The sequence below is a fragment of the Lytechinus pictus genome, chromosome 14, assembly GCF_037042905.1.
Source record: "Lytechinus pictus isolate F3 Inbred chromosome 14, Lp3.0, whole genome shotgun sequence".
Classification (NCBI taxonomy): Eukaryota; Metazoa; Echinodermata; class Echinoidea; order Temnopleuroida; family Toxopneustidae; genus Lytechinus; species Lytechinus pictus.
In genome coordinates, this window is record NC_087258.1 from 17,751,369 (window position 1) to 17,778,970 (window position 27,602).

The 27,602-nt window shown below is 35.9% G+C and overlaps 1 protein-coding gene across 1 annotated transcript in view; it reads left to right on the plus strand.

Moving 5' to 3' along the window:
- Positions 1-2,680: 2,680 nt before the first annotated feature.
- Positions 2,681-27,602, plus strand: part of LOC135156686 (uncharacterized) — a 90,106-nt gene continuing 65,184 nt past the window's right edge. Inside the window, exon 1 of the mRNA XM_064109660.1 lies at positions 2,681-3,754. Within this exon, the coding sequence (XP_063965730.1) occupies positions 3,597-3,754 (158 nt within the window). The 5' untranslated portion in view covers positions 2,681-3,596. The remainder of the gene's footprint in view (positions 3,755-27,602) is intronic.

Consider the following 27,602-nt stretch of genomic DNA (forward strand, 5'->3'; position numbering starts at 1 on the left):
AATAATGCAATATGTCTCATTAGGTGGTTTCAAACCGCCTCGATCACAAGAATCCCCGTTAAATTACGAGAAAATTTTTAGGCTAAAAAATACCCATTAATTATTCCTGCATTCAGACCGCCCCGAAACATACACTTCGGGATAAATTCCTGAAGTTAGGAGCATGCGCAGTATGGTCTAATAAGCAGGCAAGGCGCGAGATTCAAAACCACTAGCCCAGCAGCCACCCACGGCGCCGCACCCAACGACACGCTGGGCTAAAAGTTCCCGTAATTTGCTTTCACACCGCCAAAATACCTGCGACCTTGGAAAAATCCCCGCGAAAGTTCTCGTAATTTCGCCAAGTACCTACTATTTAGCGGGTATTTTCTTTCGGGGAAATTACGCGTAGTTTGCTTTCACATTACCAAAATACCTGGTATTTTCTGATCGGGGTAAATTTCCCGATCAGAGAATACCTGGAACTGACGAACTTCGAGGCAGTCTGAAACCACCTTCTCTGCATTTCTACCAAACAGGAAAAATTGTTTGATTCTCAACATTGAACCCCATAAAAAACATAATGATTTTATCATCTCAATTTTTTTTTCTCTGAAATGTGTTTTGAAGCCTTAATTCTGTAATATTCAAAGGGGAATTCACCGATAACAATCTTATTGTAAAAACATAGAAAAATAATGCACTTTATTCATGAAGGTTTGAGGGAAATCTGTAAAAGAATACAAAAGTTACGAGAATTTTAATTTTTTGATTTGTGACCTCATATGTGAGCAGCTTTCTAACATATCGTATGGTAAATAATCAATGAAATATCATTTTCACAGAGAATTGAAAGTGTTTTTTATTGTACCTTCAGTATAACGGTAGAAAGAATATTTTACACTCACCATTGAAACAATGAGTCATCAGAAACCATTAACAATTTGAAATTCATGCATTTTATATAACATAACATATGGGGCAGCTGCTCGTCTATGACGTCACAAATCAACAACTTTAAATTCTAATAAATTACTTCATCTTTGATGGATTTTTTCTCAAACCTTCACCATTATTTTCTGTTATTTTTTCTGCTTTTTTACAACAATTTTTTTTTGTCAGGGTAAACTTCCCCTTTAAGAAATTATGGCTTGGAAGATGCACTTTATTGGGTTATTTGATTGGTTTCATTTCAAAATTTCAAGTTGTAGTCTATAATTCATCCTGGGTTTACATTCGCCATAGCAATCATGTTTTGGCATTCACACTGTGCCTTGAGAGTGGACTGATTATTTAAAGATAGGGAGGAGAGAAAGAGAAAGGGAGAAGGAAAGATAATAATAATAATAATGATTATAATGATAATGATAATGATAATAAATGGTATATTTACCCAGGGTAGCCACTTCAGTTCCGAAAACTGTTCTCCCAGCGGGCCCTGCTATTATTATTACCCGGCTAAGCTAGGCTACCTATTCAGGTGCACACAGCTTTTTGAGGAATTACTTCCTGCCGGTACCCATTTACCTCACCTGGGTCGAGTGCAGCACACTGTGTTTATGAATTCCTTGCTGAAGGAAACTTCGCCATGGCTGGGATTTGAACCCACGACCCTCTGTTTCAAAGTCCGGTGACTAATCAACTGGGCTATGAGGGAAGGAAACAGAAACAGAGAGAGAGAGAGAAAGAAACAAAGAGAAAAAATGGGTGATCTGTCAGGGAATCTTATTTTCAGCCAAAATTATTTTCTCATCCATACATATACACACACACACACACACACACACACACACACACACACACACACACACACAATCTCTTTCATTGTAGAATACAGATTAAAAATAATTATTTTTAAGCATGCCAGGATAATGCGATTCAGCTTGGATAAAAAAAAAATCAATGTAGATTAGCTTGAAAGTCATCTTCACCATTCATCATATATTAAATTACTCTGTAAGTCAATAACACAAATCTGTCTGTGAATAAACTGAAAATATTACAGAGGCCTTATTGATGAAGATTGACAACTTCTGTAACTTTGCCATCAATTGGTGTAACTACCATGGAAACCTTGATTGTGATTGTCTGCTGAGTCCTGTTACCATGGTAGTTGAATAAACTGTAATAGACAGAGATGATAATCTTACAACTTTAGTATGGTTTAACTTTGCTATTGGTGCAACTTCAATTGAAACCTTCATTGTGATTGGCTACTGAGTCCCGTTACCATGGTAGCTACAAGAATGGCAAGTTACCATAGTTGCGAGGCTTGTATGAAACCGCCCCCAGATCTGCTGTTTTATTTTTCGACATCAGCATCGAGACACCAACATTACTACATGTACTTCCTCTTCTTCCAAGTTCCAACCCAAACAACACTTAACAGTTGTGTTTACCATCAATTCAAAGTGATACCAATTACTGCATTTCCAAAGGGTTGCGAGATCAAAGTTAATCATCCGTTCTCTTCCTCATTCTCTTATGTTTATTCTTCCTACATGTATGTCGACCAAGTTATTTCTTTCTCCCTACTCATGTCCATGAAATATTCTAGCTATTGTATTTTTGTGGTCTGAGCCATAATTTTTTTGTTGGTGGATGCAACCATGCGTGGATGTAGTTTGCAGTTATATTTCATTTATATAAAATGGAGAGAGAGAGAGAGAGCACATAGCCTGTCTCTATTTTTCTGCCACTCACTCAGCAAGAGTGCAACTTAAACCGAGTTGAAGTTTTCTCCAGTGGTTGCACAATACCCTTTTTTTTAGGCTGACATTTTTTCTTCGATACTTCTCTTTTGGAAATGCTCTTATTGTTGAACACCACGCTTGTTAGATTCCCAGAAAGTTCGAGTTAAACCATATATCCGTGTATTGTTAAGTGGATATGGGATAGTGATATTGGAGTACACACGTGGGGCTATAGCCTATACTGCCAAACTTGTCTAACAAAGTTATCGAACCACATCACTGTTCACTATTGGTGTAATTGTGCCGAAACGGATCTTGATCGACATTGAAAGCAGACGTCCTGCAGTTTTTCATTAGGGGAATTTCAAAACTGGAGAGATAATGCTGTATTTTGTTGATCTTGGAGTTGTTGACTTTGAAATTAAAATCAAGCTTGGCTGATTGCTGGACATGACAGAGAACTAGTAACGCTGAGATAAATTTGATACAACGTAACATTTGCAATTGGACTGAAACTGAAATTGAATCTTTGGAATTGATATGCTTTGAGTGTGTATCCACTTCTCTTATTCTAAAGCTTCGAGTGCTACAAATGAATTAAACATTTTCTTTTTAAAACTGTCTTTTTATGAGACGTCAATGATTGATTGAGATGTTGAAGATCAACTCCTCAGCTGGATTGGAATAATGCTATTGTTCTCTCAATGAATATTGATTTTTGAGAAAATAGCAATTTTTCCCGAAGACTTCAGACTGTCATTGAATAAGAGAATACTTCTTGGAACTAAGTCTGAACCACAAGAGGGTTTTGTTTTCGGACCGCTGTTTTGAAAGAAACCCTTCAAGCTCTTTTCAGTCATATGGACCAGACTAAACTTGGACCAAACTGATCTTCATTGGTTGGATTTACTAAAGGATTAAGCAATGATGTCAGGATCTTACACATTCAATCATGATGTGACGATTGTCACCGAACCCCCGACACCTCCGCCGGTCAGCAAAGGTAGGCGACACAGTTGCGATCAGACTGCGCGTGATATGTGCAGCGGACAGTGTGGTCTCCTTCCTGGAGTTAATGAGGAGTAAGTAGACACATCAATTAATCAAATCTAACATTTTCTAGAACCCTTGGCCCGAATTCACAAAGGTGGTTTTTAGAAACCCATGGTTGAGTCCATGGTTTATGCAGATTTCCTGTATAAATTACGCTTAATTGTGTATAACACATGTCCAATGCTGATGTGCGCTTTTGTCACAGTGTGCCAAATTGACGCCTGTTACCATGGTTAGATACGCTATTTTATTCATGAGTCCACTGTTCGAAGAGTGGACTCATGAATAAAAACAGACGACTCATGAATAAAATAGCGTGGATAACCACGGCAACAGGCGTCAATTTGGCGCACTGTGACGAAAGGGCGCATCAGCATTGGACATTTTTTAATATAAGCGGTAAAATAAGCGTTATTTATACAGGAAATCTGCATAAACCATGGACTCAACCGTGGGTTTTAAAACCACCTTTGTGAATTCGGGCCTTTGTGTCCTCAACTACGCTTAAACCAGCTTAACGAGGCAAAGCGGTTTTGAAAAGCACATCATGAGGCAGTTTTCCAATCTGGTTTGGGAAAACAATTAAGATCGCTTCCAAGACCGCTTCCATTACACATTAAACGCTGGTTTCCACTAAACTGGTTTAAGAAAGTAATGAAAACTGGGTCATTGCTCCAGATTGCTCATAAACCCCAATAGCCTATTTGGTTGACTATCAGTTCACTTGCCTTTTTTGGCCCAGTCATAAGTTGTTGGTCTAGCCATGGACCCTACAGTCTAACTACCCTCTTGCAAATTTTCCTCTTTTTTTGAATAACGATGAAATCACAACATTGTTTGTTTAATTATTCCAATTACCTATTGTTGTGTATTATCTTATACAAAATATTATTAGTTATTATTTTGTAACCATTAACAGGGGCCACGGAAGCAGGGGGGCTTCAGCCCCCCCCCCCCACTTTTTTCAAAACCGTGTACAAAAACGTAAAAATTACCAAAGGATTGTGATTTTTTGCATGGTCAGCCCCCCCCCCCACTTTGGAAACCGTTCCGCGGCCCCTGATTAATAGATGAAAAGTTTTCATTACCTGTGTAATCGAAACCATTCAATTATTCCCCCCTTTTGTATGGGATTTAATTAGGATTTTCACAGCATTATTTTTCATCGATTGAGTAATTAACTTTTCAGGTATATGTATGAGCATGTACAATTAAATCCATGAATTAAAATACAACTTAACAAAACCAATAGTTTCTGTGTATGAATTAAAATTTTGTGCCAAATGATTCTTGAGGAAAATTCATATTGGTTTAGTTATTGGTTAAAATAAGCATGTCATTCTGTTAGCGACTTATGGGTCTATTTTTTTGAAGCAATGATAATGAGTGCTATTTGTGGTAGTGAATTTTTAGTAAATTATTTTTATAATTTTTTCAAAACCATCTTTTAAAGGTCAAGTCCACCCAAGGAAAATGCTGACTTGAATAAATAGAGAAAAATCAAACGAGCATAGTGCTGAAAATTTCATCAAAATCGGATGTAAAATAAGAAAGTTATGACATCTTAAAGTTTCGCTTATTTTTCATTAAACAGTGATATGCACAACTAGGTGAGTCAGTCGATGATGTCCATCACTCACTATATTATTGTTTGAATTATACAATATTTCACTTTTCATAGATTTGACAATAAGGACCAACTTGACTGAACCATATAGTTTTAAACAATGTTAATTCCACATGTTCAGGGAGGAATTAATCTTTGTATCACTTGACAATTAATGAGGAGAAAAATAGAATATTCCCTATTTCATATAATAAAATACAAAAGAAATAGTGAGGGGATGACGTCATCAGTCTCCTCATTTGCATACCGACCAGGATGTGCATATAACTGTTTTGTGAAATTAAGTGAAACTTTAAAATGTCATAACTTTCTTATTTTACATCCGATTTTGATGAAATTTTCAGTGTTATGCTTGTTGGATTTTTCTCTTTTTATTCACATCAACTTTTTGTTGGGGTGGACTTGTCCTTTAACTTATAGTTAGACTCTATTATGTCAGTCTTAAAACATATTTAGAGTTACAATGAAATTGTAGCAAACAGTGATTTTAAAGTCTTTCTATGGATATTATTGCTCTTATGCACACAATTTGTCTTAAACCCCAGAGGCTTCCCTCCCAATTGAGATAAAAACATCAGCCTTACAGTAATATTGTCAAGTTAGCCTCAAACTCTGCCATTTATAATGCTTTGAAATTTTCAATAGCAAAAAGTCTACCATCTACATGTATCCGGAAAGTGACCATCAATATTCATTTCTAAACTAATATGCTTTTCACACTGCACTTTTTTCCCTTAACCCCAGGAAATTGGTGTGGCTAAGGGGGGGCCTTAGCCCCACCAATTTCCCGGGGTAAAGCTTAGCCCACTTCGTTTTCACACTATGTTTTTAGCAAAGTGGGCTAGCACGGTAAAATATACGGTAATATCTGGCCCTGCAAAAAAGCAGGGTTAGCCTTATTGTGGTGCTAGCACCACAATTGCGGTGCTAAGAGATGCAGTGTGAAACGAAACAGGGCTAAGGAAAAGTGGGGCAAAGCATTAGCCAATCACAGAAGTCGAAATTGCACGTTAATCATGCTCTGTATGGTAAAATCATCAATATTCATGAGCTGTGTGAAAGTCCGGGGTTAAGGCGTTAACCCCGGCTAAGCAAATAGTATGGGGTTAAGAAAGACAGTGTGAATCGAAAAAAAGATAGTATGGGGTTAAGGATAGTCCGGGGTTAAGGATAGTATGGGGTTAAGGAAATGCAGTGTGAAAAGCTTATTATTGTACCAGCAGTAGTTTAATTATCAGACATTTTGTGGAATTTAAAGACTTTTACTAAACCCTGCCATAGACGGTTTGTGAATAATGGATGTCCCAAAGTGCTTTGACCCGAGGTTCAGCTCAGGAGTTGGTATAAGACCAAGCCAGAAGGAGGTGTTTGTTTTTGTAGCGAGAGTGCAAATAAGTTTGGAAAATTCCGCTGGGACCCACATCACAGGAAATTGAAAATGAAAGATTATTCTGGAGTAAAAACTGGAGAAACTCGAGAATTAAATGTGTATCAAGAGCAGATAGACACTGTAGCGAATATGCTTAGAATGTATGTTTTCCCCGATGGATTTTGTTACATATAACAGGGAAATATTCATTTTCTGTAGGCCTAGATGCTATAGCCTTTCCATGTTATTATTTATATACATTTTCATCTGTGTTCGTAGTAATTAAACCTAAAAAAATTGTTTTGAAACTTCATGTATCATTGAATATGTTAATTTGACACCCCTGTCCAATTCTTATTTGAATTGTGGTGAAACACATAAATCAAATAGTTGATTTTAAATTCTTTATCAAATGCCACCATTTGAGTTGTGAATACCTGAATACATGTTTATTATAAGAAACCATGAATCACCATAAAATACTGATGTACATGTAGGCATATCAGTTCGCCTCAATAATTTCCCCCACCAAAATTTGTTCACACCTACATGTTCGTTTGTGCAAATTGAGTGTTTTGATCAAATTATGTGGACAATAAAAGAAGTGGTATGGTCGATACATGCAACACGCCTTTCAAATTATCTGTCACCTGACTTCAACGTGCCAGCCAGGCCTTATGATGCATGTGCTATGGTGGTGGGGTTGCCAATAATTATGACATCAATGGAAGAAAAAATAGATTAAAGTTGTCATTGAATGGTTTGATGTGATTATGGTATGACCCTTTGATTCTCTATGGATTATTATAATTTTTTTTCAGAGTCGGAAAGGAAGTTACTGGGTATAGGCCATACGTGTGTAGTCTTGAAAAATAGACTTAGTATTGGGATGTTTATCTGCTCCAATCCATTACTCATTTGCTTTTGTTTTAATGATCTATGTTTCCTGTGAATACATACCATTGCTGTTTTAAATAAAGTATTACCCTTTTATCCCCTTTAATCATTCCCCGAGTATAATCTTTCACATTTTACGAAGAGGCACTTTCCAATAAAAAGTATTGGTATTTCATTTGGATTTCTAGACTATAAGTCACTGTTCTCACTACCTTGCTAAAACTATTTTAGTGGAAACTAGTTTAACGTGTAATGAGAACGGTCGAAGCGATCTTCCAAACTGGTTCATAAAACCACCTCGCGATGTAGTTTTCAAGATCGCTTTGCCTCGTTAAACTGGTTTTAGCGTAAGTGAGGACACAACCGTTCTTCGGGAAGTGATCTTCGCACATTTTGAGCGCGCTACTCTGCACACTGTGTGTAGAATGCCTACGATGTGGTTTCGAATATTACGCGAAACGTGTCACCCCACTGACAGTGTTCCCATAGCAACAAGATCGCTTTACGTGAAGTGATTTTGGAATTCACTTTCGGGTGATCAAATGGGAATGCTTGCAGAGTGATCTGCCAAACTGGTTTCCTGAATCGGTTTCCAGTAAACTAGTTTTAGAAAGCGTAATGAGAATAGAGTCTTATATACAGGTAACTCTGCCTAAGTCGACCTTTCATAAGTCAAATAATCACCTAAGTCAAAGCAATTTTTTAAAAACCAGATTATTGAAAACATACCTCTTTTAAGTCAGATTTTGCCTAGAATCGTCTGGTCCAACGAGATTCGACTGGGTATGAGTAGAATTGTTCATTTAAGTAATAAAAACCTTGCAACAAAGATTATGAATGCCAAGTCAGTATTTTGGTAACGAACCATTACACAATTTATAAAACTTTCATACAGTAAAAGAGTTTATTGTTTTTCCCCATTCTATTCTAGACAAATGCCATATATATGATACCTACCTGTGATAGGGGCCTGAATGGGAAATATTGTTGCCATATCATGTCATAAATTCATACTTTTGACCAAGTGCTAATTGGAGTGGTTGAATACAATCTGTCCTCACTTAGCTTACATATCAGTAAGCATCCCATTTCAATATTCTTCATGCCATGTACATTTCTGCATATATTACGCATGCCTTCTTGTTCATGGTGCTTTGTATGGAGCAGTCGGGAAGAAGAAAAGATCAACAAATTTAGTTTACTGTTACAAAGTCCAATGTGAAAGTCGTGAGAAAGGTTGTTGGGCTGAAAAGGGTCACTCAATTGTGTGGCTGGATACATTGTTCAAATCTAAAAACCCATAATGATATGAAAGAACTGATAGTTTTTATTTCGGTAAATGATATTCATTGCAGCCTTGGTTTTAGATCAGGAAACATATATGGATGAGGGATAAATCATAATCTTCAGTTATTGATTTTAAGGTGGGATGTAAATGGACTGCTTTCCACGTTAACCTTGAAAAATTCTCAATCAGAATTTTGATTTATATTGCAGGGGCCCTGTTTCAGAAAAAGTGGCAAGCAAACGCAACTCCAAAAAACAAACAAAACTTGAATTTCAACCAATGAAAACATGCGTATTGGGAACTGTCACCAACTCGCCACCATCATCGACAATGTTGCCACCACCACTATAGCCACCACTCACCCCACCCTTCATCTTCATCCTCCTCCTCAGTATCAAGATCCTTTGTATAGAATACCAAAGTGCGACGTTATAAATTTTCTTTTTTTGCATATTAGCGTTTTGATACCATATTTTGGTAGAGCATGATGAAAAACCCAAACTTCCAAAATTTGGTGGGAATCGGTCCATGGGGGCCTTAGATATGACCTGACAAATACATAATTAGCCCCATTGAAGTCAATGTATTATTGGCCTGGTTCCTAACATTTAGAACCAGGTCAATAATACACTGACTTCAGCTAATTATGTATTCATGAGGTCATATCTAAGACCCCATGGACCGATTCCCCACCAAAAGTGGGGTTTTTTCATCATGCTCTACCAAAATATGGTATCAAAAACGTTAAAATGCGAAAAAAGGTTTTTTGTAACGTCGTCACTTCGGTACTCTATACCTTCCTGTACTATCCAACCAGATTTATCGCTATCATCATGATCATTATCATGATCATTGTCCTTGTCACCCTCATTATCATTATCTGTATCGCTATCATCATGATCATTAATGATGATCATCATCATTAACATTGTCATCATCGTCATCCCATTCCCCATCATTATCATTCCAGTGCAAAAACAAATTGTATTCTTAAGGAAATAACAATAATGGAACACATTACTTTGTTAAACATTCCTCTTCATTATCATTTTTTATCATTTCAGTGCAAAAACATAATGTATTCTTAAGGAAATAAAAATAATGGTACACATTTATACTTTGTTAAACATAGCAACAAGTGATTTGTGTATAAAATTTTCAATATTTATTTCAATAAAAAAAAAAAGAAGAAACATCCACAAATTCTATATTGAGCTAGTAAACGAGTCGTATTCACAAACAAATACATCAACATAGGAGTTAATTATCTAATCAATAATTGTACTTATTCTATAAATCTATTTTATTTTGATTTTTTGAGCAACCTGGACAAGAGTATTGGATGTCACTGTTTGCAAGTACATTGAGTCTGAGGGTTGAGACTAGCGATCCTCTAGGGGTGCGTTCCCTTGACCCTGGTCGTGTGTACCAATCTCGACCCTTTACTGTAATAGAAACCCATCATGGTATGTGGTGTAGTGTGGCCTACCTATTGAAGGGGGTGTGTTAACACTTTCACTGGAGATTTAACGTTGAATCACATTTTGTCTGTGAAAACATAAAGTGATATGTATTTATGGAATAATCATGTTTTGTTGTTTTCAGAAAACAGTAGGTTCTAAAAATATGTCAATAGAAAGACTGAAAACCTTTTTAGAAGTGGTGTTTCGTCACAAGAGAAATTATGGTCTTAAAAGGGCAAACAAGCCCCAAATAATGAATATTTTACATCCAATTGAGAATTCATCCCCTCTTGGATTTTCATAACAAGTTTTGAAAAGAAGAATTTTGTGTAATGGATTTGTTGCACCGGCCTCAGAGCCCCCAGATATTAATTTCAAGAATTTAATATCTTTCTAAGTAATGCTTTCTCAAGTAATAAACTGAGTACATATTCAATAATTTGAAAAAAAAATGTAATTCGTATTGATTCTCCAATACTCTGTTTATTCGAAAAGAGTGTGGATGTTTTCTGTTATTTCAACAAGTTAAAATGCATGATTTGAATGTCAATTGGTTTTGTAAGGATTTGAAAATAAGTAAGTAAATTAATGATTTTCTTAAACCAGTAGGGTATACTCATTATGGTATGTCCATTTGTCTGGTTCTCAACTGAAAAAAAAAAAAGTTTCCAGAGAAAGTTTGGCTGATTAGGTGCTGAAGAGGCAATATGCAAATCCAGCTGCAATTATGAATTTGCATCAAATGAGCATGTATCCACACGAACACAGTATTTTGAGATTTCTTTGAATTTATGTGAATGTTGGAACACACCTTGATATTATTTTTCAAATTCATATTTCGGCTTTTGTCCAAGTGTTGATGTACAGGTGCAAGTATTACAGCCACTCTTGTTTTGATTGTATGCTAGGATTTATGTTCTGATGGGAATTGGTGAGAAAATTAGAGTTTGGCTCCACTACATCATGTAAAGGTATGTGTGAGGTACTTTTCAGGGAATAGGCCTTCAGAAAATACCAATGTATACTTTTGTTAAATAACCATCATAAACAACAGGTTTCATGGTTTTGTTTTTGTATTTCAAGGATATGGTACAGTACGCCCTGCAAAGTATTATACAAAAATCTATTGAGCATTTCTTTAAGAGCTTTGTAAGTGACTTTCACAGACTAACTTCCTCTCAGACAATTAGATTTCTAGGAGCTTATATTCTGTTGGTGAAAAATCACTTAAGTCTAGGAAACCAGAATACAAGGAGAAAATTCATCTTATCAGAAAGAATAAAATGAGAGGATCGAGCAATCTAAAACCTGTTTTATCAAAATCGGTTATTGAATAAGCGAGTTATGGAAGTTTGAAAACTCTTGATTTATTTTCTATGGGGATCCTCAAATTGGCAAACGTGCTTTAAATTGGCTGGTTTTGTGGACAACTATTTTCTCCATTATCTTTCAAATTGCATCTTGCCTCCTTCTGAGCACAACATATGTCATGGGAAAATATTATTCAAACCACTTATGTCAAGGTCATGAGGAGATAATGTAAAATATGTCAAATAAAGGGGAAAATCTGAAAATTTGTGTACATAACAAATGGAAAGTTGTCCACAAAATCAGCCATTTTGAAGCACGTTTGCCAATTTGAGGATCCCCATAGAAAGTACAACAAGACTTTTTAAACATCCATAACTTGTTTATTTCATAACCGATTTTGATGAAACTTGTTTTATATTGTTCCTCTCATTTTACTATTTCTAATAAGATAGTTTCTCTTCTTAGGTTTTGGTTTCCTTTAAGTCTTCATGAAACAATCCCCTAAGAATTGTGTGTCTGGATAATGGACAACAGAGGTAATAGGAAATAAAGATACATTCAAAAACAAAGTTTAAAGTTACACCCCCCCCCTTCCACAAAAAAGAGAAAGTAATACAGAAGTATAGATGTTGATATTTTCGTCTCAGATGCCCCCCCCCCCATTAAATTACACTAGAAGTATGCTAATTTATGTCTTTGTTTGTGAATCTATGATTATTCATATCATGACACCGTCATAAATGGACCCCATGGCAGAACAGTATAGTCATGTCGACTAAACTGAATATGGGCTATCCATCCGTTTTGCTTTTTTTTTGTGTGTTTTTCATACGGAAAATAAATACTATACTACTATACTATATAATTTGTGAATATGGATGCATATAACTTCCATGAACTAGAAGTGAATTTTTCTTTGAATGGTAATTCCACTCTGAAAAGAAGAAGAAATGTTACTATTTTGATAGCACCTTTAACAATTGTGTTGTAAAATGGGGTTTTCCCTCTTTACTTGCTGATTTGCTATAGGCATACAGGCGTACACTTGAGATGGTGCTTCAAAATTGGAGCAAATGTTTACGTTGACATTCCCAATCAAAATAACATAACAAATCACTTGCTTGCAATATTCATTAGAAATGTATTGGTTTGGGACATTTGTAATTTCTTTGTTATTTGTAAAAAAAAAGGTATATGAGACAGATTGAGATAACACAGAGAAATTGACAGAGCAGAGATAGAGAGAGAGAGAAGGAAAAGAAAATTAGAATAGAACAGGAGTATAGATAAGAGAGAAAAGTTGAGAAACTGATACAAAATGTAATAGTTAATAAGTAATTAACTAGGTAAATCATAAATACCTTTAGGTATAGTGTCAGGTAAAAGTACAGGAAAAGTGTACAAAATTTCCAGCCGAAGGCTTGCTACAGTAATTATTTCGAAAGATGCAATTTCCTTCCTTGTATAGGTGCGGTAGAATTTAAAGTACATGTACTCCACATGTTATATAGCAAGCTGACCAGTAATCAGCCACACTGTGGCGATAGAAATTGTGATTAAATGGGCAAAGTGTGTTTATACACAGTAAACAGTTTACTTTTTTGTAAAATGTGTTATTTGCTCAAGTAGATATTCTCGATTTTTCTTTGTTTGTATTGTGCATTCCACAAAATAGGCCTACATCCTTTAAATTCACCCACAGTGTGGAAAGTATGATAAGTGTCTAAATTTTGAGACTATTTGGGGATATAGAGTCCAGTTGATGCGCACAGTTTCTGTATACTGATCAGAAGGTGATATGGGTGTGCAATATTTTATTTCCTGCCATTCTTCCGCGATTCCCTGCTTATCAAACTGTTCCTGGTCGGGAAAATTTTACAAACACAGTTTAAATATATCCATAGTATGAATGAGAATCTACCATAGTTTTTCTTCTCATTCACACTGTGGTTTGTCATGCATGGCAGATCAAAGTGTCCCTAGTGAGAGGGGAATTTGTGAAATATGGAAATATGATTAACACTGCTAAATTCTTAAATTTAGCAGTGTGAAGATAATTTCACACTGCGGATACCTATACAGTGTGAGTATTCAGCATGTATTCACATAGTTGACAATGTGAATGTGTTGTTCACACTGTTTAAAATGCTCAAATTTAACAGTGTGAAAATAATTTCACATGCTCGAAACCTCAGATTGTGGATGTTCACAGTGTGTTTACATAGTTGACTATATGAAATGTGAAAAATGCGATTCACACTTAAAATTTTCAAATTTCATAGTGTGGAGATAATTTCACACCCTAGACACCTCAGCAATGTGGATGTTCACAGTGTGTTCACTTAGCAGACTGTAAAAATGTGATTCCCACTATTAAAATGCTCAAACTTATCAGTGTGATCATAATATCACACTTTGGGTACCTCGATAGTGTGTGTATTCACATATTGGACTAGAGTGTAAATGAGAATGTGATTCACCCTTAAAATTTCACACTGTGGTCACCTCTACAGTGTGAATATTCACAGTGTATTCACATAGTAGACAATGTGAAGGTATTATTCACACTGGTAAAATTCTGAAATTTCTGAGTGTGGAGATAATTTCACACGATGGAAACCTCGGAATGTGGATGTTCATAGTGTGTTTACATAGTTGACTATGTGAAATGTGGAAAATGTGATTCACACTAAAATTCTCAAATTTTGGAGTGTGGAGATAATTTCACACCGTAGACACCTCAGCAATGTAGATGTGAAGAGTGTATTCACATTTTTACACAGTCCGCTAAGTGAACATGTTCACTCAGCGGACTGTGTAAAAACGTGAATGCACTCTTAAAATGCTCAAATTTAACAGTGTGAACATGGTACATTGACAGTGTGAGTATTCACAGTGTGTTCACATGCTGGACTAGAATGTGATTTACACTTAAAATTCCACACTGTGGTCACCTCTACGGTGTGAATATTCACAGTGTGTTCACATAGTGGACTAAATGACCTGTGAGGATATGATTGCACTATTATGCTAAGATCAAACAATGTGAAAATGATTTTACACTGTGGAAACATAATACAGTGTGAACATTCACATTGTGTTCATATAGTGGACTAATGGATTGTGTAAATGAGAAAATGTTCTCCCAGTCCTCCTCCCAGGGAGTGGAGCTGTTGTGCTGCATTGAACAAGATGAAGCTCTCCACCTTCTGCATGTTCCGTCCACGAGCGCTAGTAAAAAAGATCATAGCAAATAGTCAATCATGGCAATATTGCTCCTGCATATATCATGATAACTACCATCAGTCAATCAGAAAAAGGCATTAGAAACAAAAATTCTTGAGACATTTACTATTTATTTCTGCAATTCTCATTTAGAGGCTTTGGACATTCAATAGCCAGTTCCAGAATGCAATGGCTTATTACTGGATCACCACTGAATTCTGCATTTCCCATAGGGTTTGTGCAGAGATCAATCAGTTCCAGTAGGCAATGGGTTAACATAGGAAGGTGAGGGTGGTGTCTATGCAAGAAGGGTCAGTAAAGGTGATGCTCTCTTGCATCCGCTCTCACGAAGGAACAGGGATTCAAACCTGGGCCCTGTTAGACAAAACTCGGCAATCGATTGTGCAATCAATTATCATGATCATACAATCAGTCATGAAATCGATATTATGCTTTGTGTAAGTGGGCCATGGTTCTCATTGTCAAAGCCAGAAGAGCATTGCCACATCGACATGGAAACACACATCATCATTTTGGCTGTGAGATGAAGATCTTGTACTGGTTTTCTACAGGAAACGGCCATTGCAGATACACATCTTTGACAGGAATTACAGAATCCAGGAGAAAAGCTAGTACCATAGCAAGAATCTGATGTTACTGTCCACTTATATCCTTTGGCTTTGGAGTCACGGTTGACCATTGACCAGCTTTTATGGTCTTGTTTAAAGAATCCTGATGATACTGTCAACTTTTAGCAAGAATATTTTTGTAGGAAATGTTTATCCCTGCCACTGACCTTACACAGCTCCTTTGTTGGTGTTTCAAGAATCTGGTGATGCCATCCATCAAGAACTGGAACTCTTCTGCTACAGAATTAAATGATATGTGCCATTTACCATACACCGCTCCTGTGGCATTGTTTCAAGAATCCTGGTGATACTGTTCTTTGAGCATGTTTGGAGCATTAACCCTTCCGGCATGTGTCTGGTGATCAGCACATTGACCATACACAGTTCTCATGGCCATCGTTTGAAGAATCTTGTGATAATGTCCATTGAGCACAGGAATTCTTGTTCTACGGAATCTGATGATCTCTGCCACTGACCATACATGCACACATGCAGCTCTTCTGTTCTTGATTTAAGAATCCATTTGAGTGATAGTTTTCCTTGAGAGCATTACCCTGTTTGCCATGGGGAAACTGGTGATCATTAAACCTATAGGACTTTAAGAATCCAGTTGTCAGTGGGATAGACCTGAATGATATGACATCACTTCAGCTGTTTTTTTTTTCTTTTTAGAAAAAGATACATCTTCAGTCATTGATCCACGAGGCTTTGACTGGTGGATATAGGTACAGTTCTTACGGGAACTTGACATTTTAGAAAGCGAATTGAAGCGAATCTGAAACACAACAGCAGTATGGAACGGTATTAGAACAATTATCTAGATCCATTTTCAATTTCCCTCTGACTTTGGACCTTACTGGGCCGAGTTCTGGACACCTATTATAATTCGTACACAGACTTCTTTATCAGCAGAGTCACCAGCCAGAGATTTATCAAGTTTTATACTTCAGTTTCATGAGGAAATTACAGTTTGAAGAATATGAAACAAGACATGTAGAAGGGAATTGCAGTAATTGAGAAGTGTTGATGTCTGATTGTGGATCTTAGTTACCAAATAGAACATGTCATTTTCTGTTGGAATTTTTGCACGGAATTTAGTATCACCAAAGAAAAAATTATGTAAAACTGTTGAATTGAGCATGAAAACTTTAGGATATTGGTCATGACTCTAATTGAAACTGATTAGACTGATAATTTCTTTGATATTAACTGATATACTTCAGCTGGTACTTGTTCTAAAAATCTTAGAACATAAAGCTTTTTGAAATAAGAGTCAACAAGTGCACTTCAAACTCGATGATATTCAGTCTAGACTCTTGAGATATTAGTCTTGTATTTCTTCTGAGATTCATTCGCATTTGAATTCAACGTAACAGGTGTAACACTTGCAAATTGTATACAATTTAACAGCTCTGATATCCTATACAAGGTTAAGAGCAAAGGACTCCTTGAGCAATGTAGGAACATCTTCATAATGATACTTTGAACATAAATGGTAGATTCAGAAATATAAATAAATGACAATTGAGTTTTATTTCATTAAAAATTTATATGTACAGTCTTGGATGGAAATTACATTAATTCTGAGTGATACTATCTTCCTGCCTTGAAAATATATAAACAATGCTAATTATAATTAGCATAATAATATTAAAGTGGAAAGCACAAGAGGAACAGTATTGAACTGATAAACATCTTTGGGTCACCAAGAAAGTGTCATCTGTTGTGCGGAATATCTTCTGTCAAAGGCGTCCCTTTAATCGAACATAGATCATGTTTTTGAAATGAATGCCTGAGAAAGTGACTTCGATGTCAACAAGAGAAGTATTATTGAAAAGAAAGTTATTTTACGAGCATTGTTTCCTCATATCAACCTTGGCAGGGCTTCAAGAGATAACAAATCAGCTCTTCTTGCTTGAACAAGGCAGCGGAATATTGCGTGATTAATACAGGAATATCATCAAGACCTTGCATTATCAGAGGAGACGAGTGTCAGTCCTTCAGATAAAAAAAAGTGTATATGCAAATCGATCAGGTTCATACAAGAAATGAATTCTGCTTCATAAAGGGTTATTCTTCTTGCCTTGTACAAAGTTCAATTCATCAAAGGTTTTAATTTCAATCTAAATGCCCGGAAACTGCAAAGATAAAATTACAGATGATACTGCATAGATGTGGTCAACAAACTGTAGCTTGTAACCAGTGAGGTTTATTTCCACAAGTCTTTTGCAGTGAGCAGATGCGAGTGAGATCAATATTGGTGAGTTTGATATATTTTTACTCTTGCCATGTTTATAGTGAAACAGTTATGTTCCGCATAGTCTCGATGTCATATATGGCAGTTTTTAAAGGGACAGCTTTCTTAAAACAGAAGACTTCTCTAAAGGATTACAGGAATTTCAACGTTAAACTAGTTTAATTAGATGAAAAATATAAAAGTTACAACTTACAAAGTTGTATTAAGTATTTTTATGAGTATTTCAATTGGAATAAAGAAGGAAGGTTACTCTGACTTTTTATAGGCCTATTTTTTCAATATACAAATTATGTGATGCACAATGCATCAGAAAGGTACATTATATTTGTCAAATTCTTACTATGCCTCGTGTAAAACAAGGCATTATGCTAAGATAAAACAATGTTTAACTTGTTAATAACTTGATGCATAAGTCCACAATCAGGACAAATCATATATATTTTCATCAGGGAATAATTTTACTTACCTAATTCGATAAGATTTTTTGGTCATAACAGAATTGCTCTCCACTAATACCTCGGTCACATTTGCTCTACGGCAGCCGTACGGCGAGTCGAAAACAGCAATTTTATTCATTTTTATTCACCTATATTTAGCTGGTAAATTATTTTTTTTAAACGACTGTTTTCGACTCGCCGTACGGCCGCCGTAGAACAAATGTGACCGAGGTAGTAGTTTTTTAAAGTCCTATGAAAAAGATCTGCTACACAAAAGACTTTTTTAACAGTCTTTAAAAAATGTAGAGCAATTGCGATGCTACACTAGGAAAATTAACCCCTGTACATTTAATTACAAGGTGTGAAATAAAAGCACAAGATTGATCCCCCATCGAAACAAAAAACTGTTGGTTCCGAAACAATCAACATACAGTATGTTAACACAATATGAATTGATCTGTTCCTGAAACTTTTCAAAGGTGTACATCAATAATGTTCAATGTCTGAACAATGAGGGCAGCAAACACTTAGCTGATTATCACAATTACTAGTCTAATATTTGAAATCAACAAACATTCGGGTGTGATTGAAACTGTTGAAAAACATATATATATCGAAGAGTATGATACTATTCTGTGGCGTAGAAATAATGCTGGCATTGCATGATGGAGCAGTTGTCATAATTTGCTCTGTTCAGAGACAATGACTAATTTTGCAAAGGTTTATGCAAATTAAATTTTCTTACTACAGACATTATTGAATATTCACAATATTTTTATAAACATTTCAATGGTGCTGAATTTTCTTATTTTAACAAATTCCATTGTGAATCTTGACATAAATTCAGTAACTGAATACATAGACTTAGAACATGCTCCTATTTTTTCATATATTACAATTTAAATGAAGATTTTTGCACTGCTGGACCATAGGTTTTTTGAGGGGTTCACATTTTACAAGCTTTGCTTTTCAGTGGACCCCTCCATTCTTCTCATGATATATGATTATATTGATTTAATTATATTTAATTATATTGATTATATTGATTTAAATTTGACATGCATGTTAATTTATATTTGAATCACTTATTGAATATGTATATTATTTATTCAATGTTGAATTTTGTTCATGCTTTTATTTGAATTGAATTGATTTATCATGTAATTATTTGTATTATGTTGAAGAATGAAAATAAATTGAATTGAATTGAATTGAATTGAATTGAATTGAATAGGTATTTTGAAATGCTCAGATAAAATTCAAAGATTTCAAAATTCAGATTCAACGTCCAAAACTATATCTATACTGTAACAATGCACAATGAATGCTACGTCACCTGTAATATCTACCTGCTACCAAAACTATACAAGTCGCAGTATTGTGATCTTATCTAATGCCAATAATACTGCAGTATTGTACGAATATGAACTACTTCTCCATAGAAATACAGCATGATTATGACCTCACAATTGTAATTCAAGTGTGTTTGCTTTTACTTTCAGTGAACAGGTTTACACACCTTGAGGAGAACAATAGATTCTATTTCTCGTGAAATCAAGTTTCATTTTCAACCACAGTCGTGTTCACACATTAAACAAATTATTTGGTATATTTAGAAACTACTTCAATTTGATAGGCATAATTAGTCTTAAGAAACATGAAAACTGTGAAACATGAAAGGCATGAAGTGAATTAAAATAATAATGCAGGCTGGGTTATGACAGCTACAAAGCTAACCAATGTATTGAATGAAGTTAAATTAAACCAGTGAATGCGCGAACAGGAAGATCTAACTTTGATAGTGCTTTTACAGTTATTTGTCCTGAAATACATGTAATGTAGATAAACAGAGACTAAACATAAATGCTACAGTTTTTAAGTTATGACAAAACTATATAAAATTTGATAAAAAATTGATAAAACACATAACAAGTAAGATATGAGGTGTCTGATATGAATACCCCATATTATTATTATTTTGAGCTGAGGTGGAATACATTTTGACTTTCCCTTTTAAAAGGTCAGGCATTGAAAGTTAATATTTTAGCTCATCCTTCTACTCCTGAACCCGTGATTGATACCAGAGAACTACGATTTCCGCTTGCCTTTCCTGTCGGTCGCCAGAGTCCCTGGCCTAGAGAAAAATCTCTCCTTTTGGTAGCACATACATCAATTCGTTCATATGTGTGGTCCCGTAGCACTGTCAACAAGATGGTATAGTGGTATATACCCTTGACTTGCAAACAAAGGTTGAGGGTTCAAATCTCCTTTTTTTGTTCAACTTGTGCATTAATTAGAGCATTAATAACAAGATGGTGCAGTGGTGTATACCCCAGACTTGCAAACTTAAGGTTGAGAGTTCAAAATCTCTATTTTGTAGCATGTATATCAATCAACCTGATTTATCTATGTGATTGCATAGAGCATTGATAACAAAGTGTTATAGTGGTATATCCCCCCCTCACTTCCAGACATAAGGGTGAAGGTTCAAATCTCTATAGAGTACCGAAGTGTGAAGTCAGTTGCCATGGTGTCATGGCAGGTTGGTTCTAAACAGAGTCGTAGCTGACGATCGTCTGTACAATTTGTATTTGCAAATGACTTTGGCTCGTTTGAAAAATACGTTGCAAGCGATCAAATTCCGATAGCAGCCATCTTTTCCCATTAGAAACACACTTTCATTCGGCAGGTTCATTTGTTTAGAACCAGGCCGCCATGCCACTATGGCAACTGACGTCATCGCTTCGGTACTCTATTCAATAGCACATATATCAGGTCACCTGTCCATCAAAGTGGTCGATAGAGCATTTTCAACAAAATGGTAATAGCTATGCAGATTACAAGTATGTTTTTGTTGGCGGTAAAACCTCAATCACATTTGCTCTACAGTGGCTGTACGGTAAGTCGAAAGCAGCAGTTTCATTCATTTTTATTCAAACCATATACGTAGCTGGTACCAAAAATTTTAAAATGGCTGTTGACTCGCCATACGGCCGCTGTAGAGCAAATGTGACTGCGGTTTAAACACTGAGAAATGTATGTTGTTTTGAAGGATGATTCTGCAGAACCATGGACATGAAAATAACGTAGAATTTGATCATGACTCTATGATAGGCCTTCTTCCTGTTTGGACATGTGCCGCTTACACTCCGAGATTGACCTCTACTTCCTGGGTCAAAGTCCCTGATTTGCAGTGTGTGGTGGGTGGGCTTAGAATGAGGGGGGGGGGGTGTAAATGAAAGCTTTCCCTGTTTAGCATTTCAATTTTTTTTTATTTTTTGTGATTTTAGCCTAGGAAATTTGATGATTCTTACATTACATGCACCTTTGCCTACCTTCATTTCTCTATGACAGTACTGTATGTATTAGTATACATTGATGTTGTATTGGTATGTCTGTATGAACATATATGTATAGAGATTAATTAATGACGACAGATTGAAGTGAAACATTTGATGATTTACAACATCACCTACAAGGAAAACTAACTATTCCATAATAGTAAAGTCCAAACCAAGGACTATAATTACTTCCTTGGATACTTGTAATTAAAATTCAGTTATCAGGAGGAGAAATGTCCAACTATCCCAGGTGTTTTAAAGAAAGTTTAGGTCCAACGTATCAAGTGTTTCCCTATTGTAATATATAGAGATAAAAAAATTAGGAAAGTTGGCATCAACTGTAAATCCCCTCTACATCCTGTTGCATGAGTTTGTTCCTTTCCTTTTCCTCTTTTGTGAACTCCGGAATCGATTGATCCTGTTGTGCACTGCAGAATCAAACACTAACAAGGAAAAACTCTGTGCAGAGTACAGCCATAAACGATACCAGATAGCTGAAGCTGAACTACATGTGTAAGTTGAAAGTCAAGTTAAAAATTTACACCCGACTTCCTTGTTAGTGATGGAGATATGTACTGGCTCTTGAGAGTGTAGTAGTTGTTCTATATCGGATGATGAATCTGTTTACATTGGAGGTTTACAAGTCAGTGATGCCGTCATCAAGGACACCAGGACGTTTTCAAGAATCTCAAAGGCACCTCCGGGCAGACCTTGATAGGGGATTTCTAGTTTTGTGGCCATGATTGCAAGGATATTTGTTTGGATCACTTTTCACCGATTCTGAGCAGGTATAGAGAGGCAGAGTGCGATCACACTGGATTGTTTTTGTCGCTTGAAATCAAAGAAAGTTTGCGAGGTAGCAGAAGCTTATTGTCCTGGCAGCCATGTTGTGGTTTTCGTGTGTTGTTTTGATATTCGCAGTTTCATATTATTTGAACATTCATTGTGAGATAATTGTAATGTGCCTGGATATTATGAATGATTCTATTTTCACCTGTACTTAAAAGTATATGTAATTTTCATTTGTTAAAATTCAAAATGAGCAATAGAATTAACCTGTAAAAATATAAGCTAACAGGCCATAAAGGGAAATATCAAGGGATGCGTTTGAAGCTAGGCCAACAACAGTTCTCTTTGATACAAGTGAAGGAAATTACCATTTCATTTCAAATGTATTATTATTGTTTATCAATGATATTATTGTAGGTTGGGCAAGCTATTTTAATTTAGAGAGAAGGAGAGAGAAGGAGAAGGAGGGAGAGCAAACTTTGATGCGAATTGATAGGGCACAGCTGTTTTAATTTAAGCCCCTTTCACAATGGTGGTGCGACTGCTTACAACTGTTGCGATTGTGTGCACCATACATTGTGACCAAATGATCGCAAACGATCGCAATAGCGATTGTGAAAGCCCCTTTAAGTGTGCATGCACTATAAAATGTGTTGAAGAGACATGTGTTATTCACAGTCGTTACAGCACTTTGTGACCGACATACACACGATTTGCATATTCTCTTTAAGACTTGAAGTACGTTCACGAGCCAAGGAGATGGGTGAGAATCGAAGGCGATGAAGAAAATAATGTCGGGAGACAGACTCCCTTCCCCGCTACCATTAGTCTAAACGAAGTTCCTGGTTTTTATATTAAAGTACAGAATTTTCAAATCAATTTCATTTGTTAATTTCATAAAGTACAAAGCAATTATATAAAACGTGGCTTGGGAATTTCAATACAAGCCCCTGGCTTGCAAAACAGTGATTCCCCTTGAAATACAAATTATAAGATGGGAAGAGAATTCTCCTGAGGCACAGGGAATTTCCCTCTCCATATGTAGTAAATTGCAGGGAGAGGGGAAGGGGATGTGAGAGGGGTGGCTGAAGGGTATGGAGTGGAGGAAAAGACAAGGAAGGGTATGGGTAGTGGTAGAAGGATCCAAAGAGGGGGGTTGGTGGAAACTAAACAGATAAATAATCATAGATGATTCAGCCCTCTCCATGAAAAAACAATGCTCATCGATACTCCTGAATGGTCTCCATATCGTGAAACCAGCCGGGCGTGAGGCTGCGCTTGTCCCTTCCTCTTGTGATCGTGATACGAGGGTGTCGCAGGTCGCTGGAAAGCTGTCACGCCAGATGTCTTGATTGTTTCCACGGCCCAACGACCATGAATGTCTCTCCAGAGAGTACATGATCACACCCATACAATGCCCTTGACACGTTTTAATTTCATCTGGGAAAACGATAAAGATGTAAGCGGTTCATGTTGAGGACAATTTAGATGTCCAAGTAGGTTGTTGGAAATGATTCTTATGGTGGTGATATTTTACCTGATTGCTAAGAAAGCATGAATGCTTGTAAGCAAGCAACCAGAGGACTGACAGCTTAAAGTCCTCTCTGAGGAACCTGGTATTGAGGGTAAGTGCCTTACAAAAGGGCACTAGTGCACCAAGTGGGAATCGAACCCGGGTCACCGGAATACAAAACCCCCACTATCTGAACTTTACAGTAGCTGTTCAGCACTTTAACAAGTGTTTGTGAAAATTTAAACCATACTTGTGTCATTGAAGATTAAATGTTCAAATTTAACTTTGTTCAAGATTTTAAACACTTGTTTTAATTGTATAAACAACTATTGTGACATTCATATAGTAAACAGCATTTTTTTGCAAATTTTAGTATTCTTTAATCTGTATTCTGATATTCTACTTTGGTCAAACTGTGAGGAAGTTTCTAGTTTTCCAATATATCAAAATATCAATAATGATTGCTTTTATAGGCCTATTGCTAGTTTGGTTGGTGTAAATCAGTGTCCAGTAATAGTTTTATGTTTCAGATTGAAATGCATGGGTTGTTTAAAATGAAGTTGGTAGAATGATAATTTCCAGTAGCATACATTTGGGAAACCCCCTCCACAAATTTTCACACGAAAAAAGTATTTTTGTGGAATCGCTGGTATTGTTTTTTTTTCCAAAATAGGTTTTTCATTATACATTCTGGAATACCCTGCTCATTCTAAATTTTTTGTTAAAAAACCCTCAACACTTGCCATTCTGTGACAGAATCAATCAACTTTTTAGATATTGATTTATCAGCTCGCTTGCTTTGCTCTCAGATTTTCAGAAAAAGTATGCGGCATCCGATTCTTACCCCCCTTAACATTTTTTTTGTCTCATTCTAGTATTACACCATGGACTTTTGCATGAATGATACTGCAAATAATTTGGGTCATTTTGAGGTGTGTAATCTTTCCTGTTTGAACTCTTTCCATGAATTCCACTTGATTTCAGGACAAGCGCATCCTGTACTTATCAGAGAAATTAAGGCGTTAACCCGTTGACTACTGGGTTTCCTAACTCCCATTGGTTTAATACAGCAATCACAAACTTTGGTAGCCAATTGGTTAATTGCGTGATTTACTCCAGATGTGGTTTGGAAATCGGAAAAATATGAAAATTGCATGCAGATTGCTTTCTAAGAAATGCTAATTGTCTATTTAGTTTAAAGACCTGATCTGTATGATTCAAAGCCTTGTTGCAAAAAATATACAGGGAATGATTTTATTGGTATCGCATCGCAATTTGCTCCACATTTCATTAAACGACAGCTACACAAATAGTCTTTTGTGTAGCAGGTGTAGGACTGTACAGAATATAGCTGAGAGCTTTTCTCTGACTAAAAATGCTAATCAAATTTGTTATTATTCCCTTTTTTCTGTTATATATTTTATATTAACAGATAATGACTTTAACATTGCATTTTGGACAGTAAAGTGAAGCAAATTTTTATGAAGTGAATAATAAATGTTTGTATCCTCATTTAATGTATTCTGTAGAAAACTTGATTGGAGATTGGTGTTCAGGTTTAGAATTCCCCCCCCCCCCAAAAAAAAGAGAAGAAATCTCAAGTGTCTATTGTTACTATTTGATACACTTTTAATCTGTAGTGAAACTTTGGTAGGTTTAGACACTGGTGTTATGGAGGTGTCCCCTTTTAGACTAAGGGTCTTTTCACACATGAATCTTGAATCATCATTGTAATGGTGATTGCAATTCGTCTTTAGAATCATCAGACTTTTCACACGCTCACTCGAAAACTGATTTTAATGAAACTTATTAACTGGAATTCACCTCTGGAGTAGAATTCGAATTCGTGATTGTGATTAGCGTTCGTGATTCTAATCATGTTCTGGTTTGGTTTCACACGGTGCAAAAATTTGTCATTAGTCTTATTTTTCACTGGAATAACCATTCAAATTACGATTTTTTTTTTACCGTGTGAAAGGGCGGTAAAAGAAGATGTTATACCTAGTGCCAAATATAGCAGCCTGGGCTCAAATTCTGAGCATAAAAGGTTTTGTGAAAGGTGACTCAGATCAAGCCTACTGATGTCTTTAACAGATTCTTTCTTATTCTCTTTTCCAATAATTTACCTATTGCTCTTTTTTACTTTTTTTTGGGGGGGGGGGGTAGCCTTCATTTTTAAATTTGATTAGCAGAAGTTAAGGTTGGAATCTTCACTTTCACTGTCATTTTCACATTTGATCAGATAGATGCTTCATCTTTCTCGGTTTCCCTGTGTCTTTCTGTTACTTGCTCTGTCTCTTTCTCTCTCTTTTTTTCTCTCTCCCTTTCTATAATTTTATTGAAATGAAGGCTTGTTATAGGCCTGCCCAAACCATACAATTTACAGTGTTTATTGTAGTCAATGATTTGCAATTAAAGAAAAAAGAAAAGAATTTTACTCCAAGTGTTTTGATAAAGATAAGTTCTGTCACAACTCTTTTCAAGTTTTGAGCAAAAAAAACCCCAACTATATAGGCCTACAAATCAGTAGTAGTCATCTTCTTGACACGTTTTGTCCATGCAGATATAGATTTATTTTGCAGTTTTTTATATAAATGTTAATTATGATACTTTAATCATATTTCAGACACACTTGAATGCATATTTCAGACATGCAGAACAATCTTTGCTCCTTAAAAAAATGAGTTTTTCCATGAAAAACACTGATTTAGTTCAATAAATGACTTATTTCTTGAGTGTGAAATGGGCAAATGATTTTACCCCTAATGCACTTGACTTCAGTCAGTCTTTTCTTGACCTTGGACTATTAGAGTCTTCCATGTGATGGGTATTCCTGTTGCTCCAATCAATAATGGTGTTTCCACTGCCTCATAATCTCGCTTAAAAAAAAAACTTTCCCAAACTTATTCGTTGAAAGTCAATACTAGGACTATTCTAAACCAGTTATGAGAGTGAAACAGGCATGTTTTACTCTCCAATCAGGCTTTTGTATTACCAGTATTATGGTACCAGAAATATGAGCATCAAATTTTTATTCCATGAAGATATTTGAAGTCAGAATACACTCTTCATGAACATTTAAGTGACCAGGGGCCTGTTGCAGAAAGAGTTGCGTTTAAACGCAAGTCCTGAATACGGGTGCTTCATTTGCTGAAAATCAAGTTACGCAAGATTTTATGAGTTGCGTTTGATCACAACTCTTTCTGCAACGGGCCCTAGACCTGTGTTTTTTAGGCCTATGCAGTTTTTTGCCAGGTAAACTAGGAAATGATATACAGAGCTTAGAATGAAGGTTGTTTCTGTTTTAAGAACTTTATAAAAGAAAAGTGAAACAAATTAGGAATTACCTGGAAAATGTGTAATTTATTTTCATCTTTTAACAGGAGAAGAGAAAATATAGAAAGTCTTATTGGTTGCAGTGATTAACATGGTCTTTAGCGCATCAGGGGGGCGTTTCATGAAAGGACTTGTCGGACGTTTTATCTGACAAGTCCCATTTTATCCGACAGTTACCATAGTAACAGTACCTCTCAGCCAATCAACATCAGAGAAAGATGTCAGATCTGACAACTTGTCGGATGAAAATGTTGATGAAACACTCCCCAGGTGCCATTGACAACACAGCAATATTGCATAATTCATTTTGTCCAGAATATTTATGAATATTAATCTTCATCTGTGAAAGAATTTTTTTGTTTGTATTTTATTCATATATATATATATATGTTTAG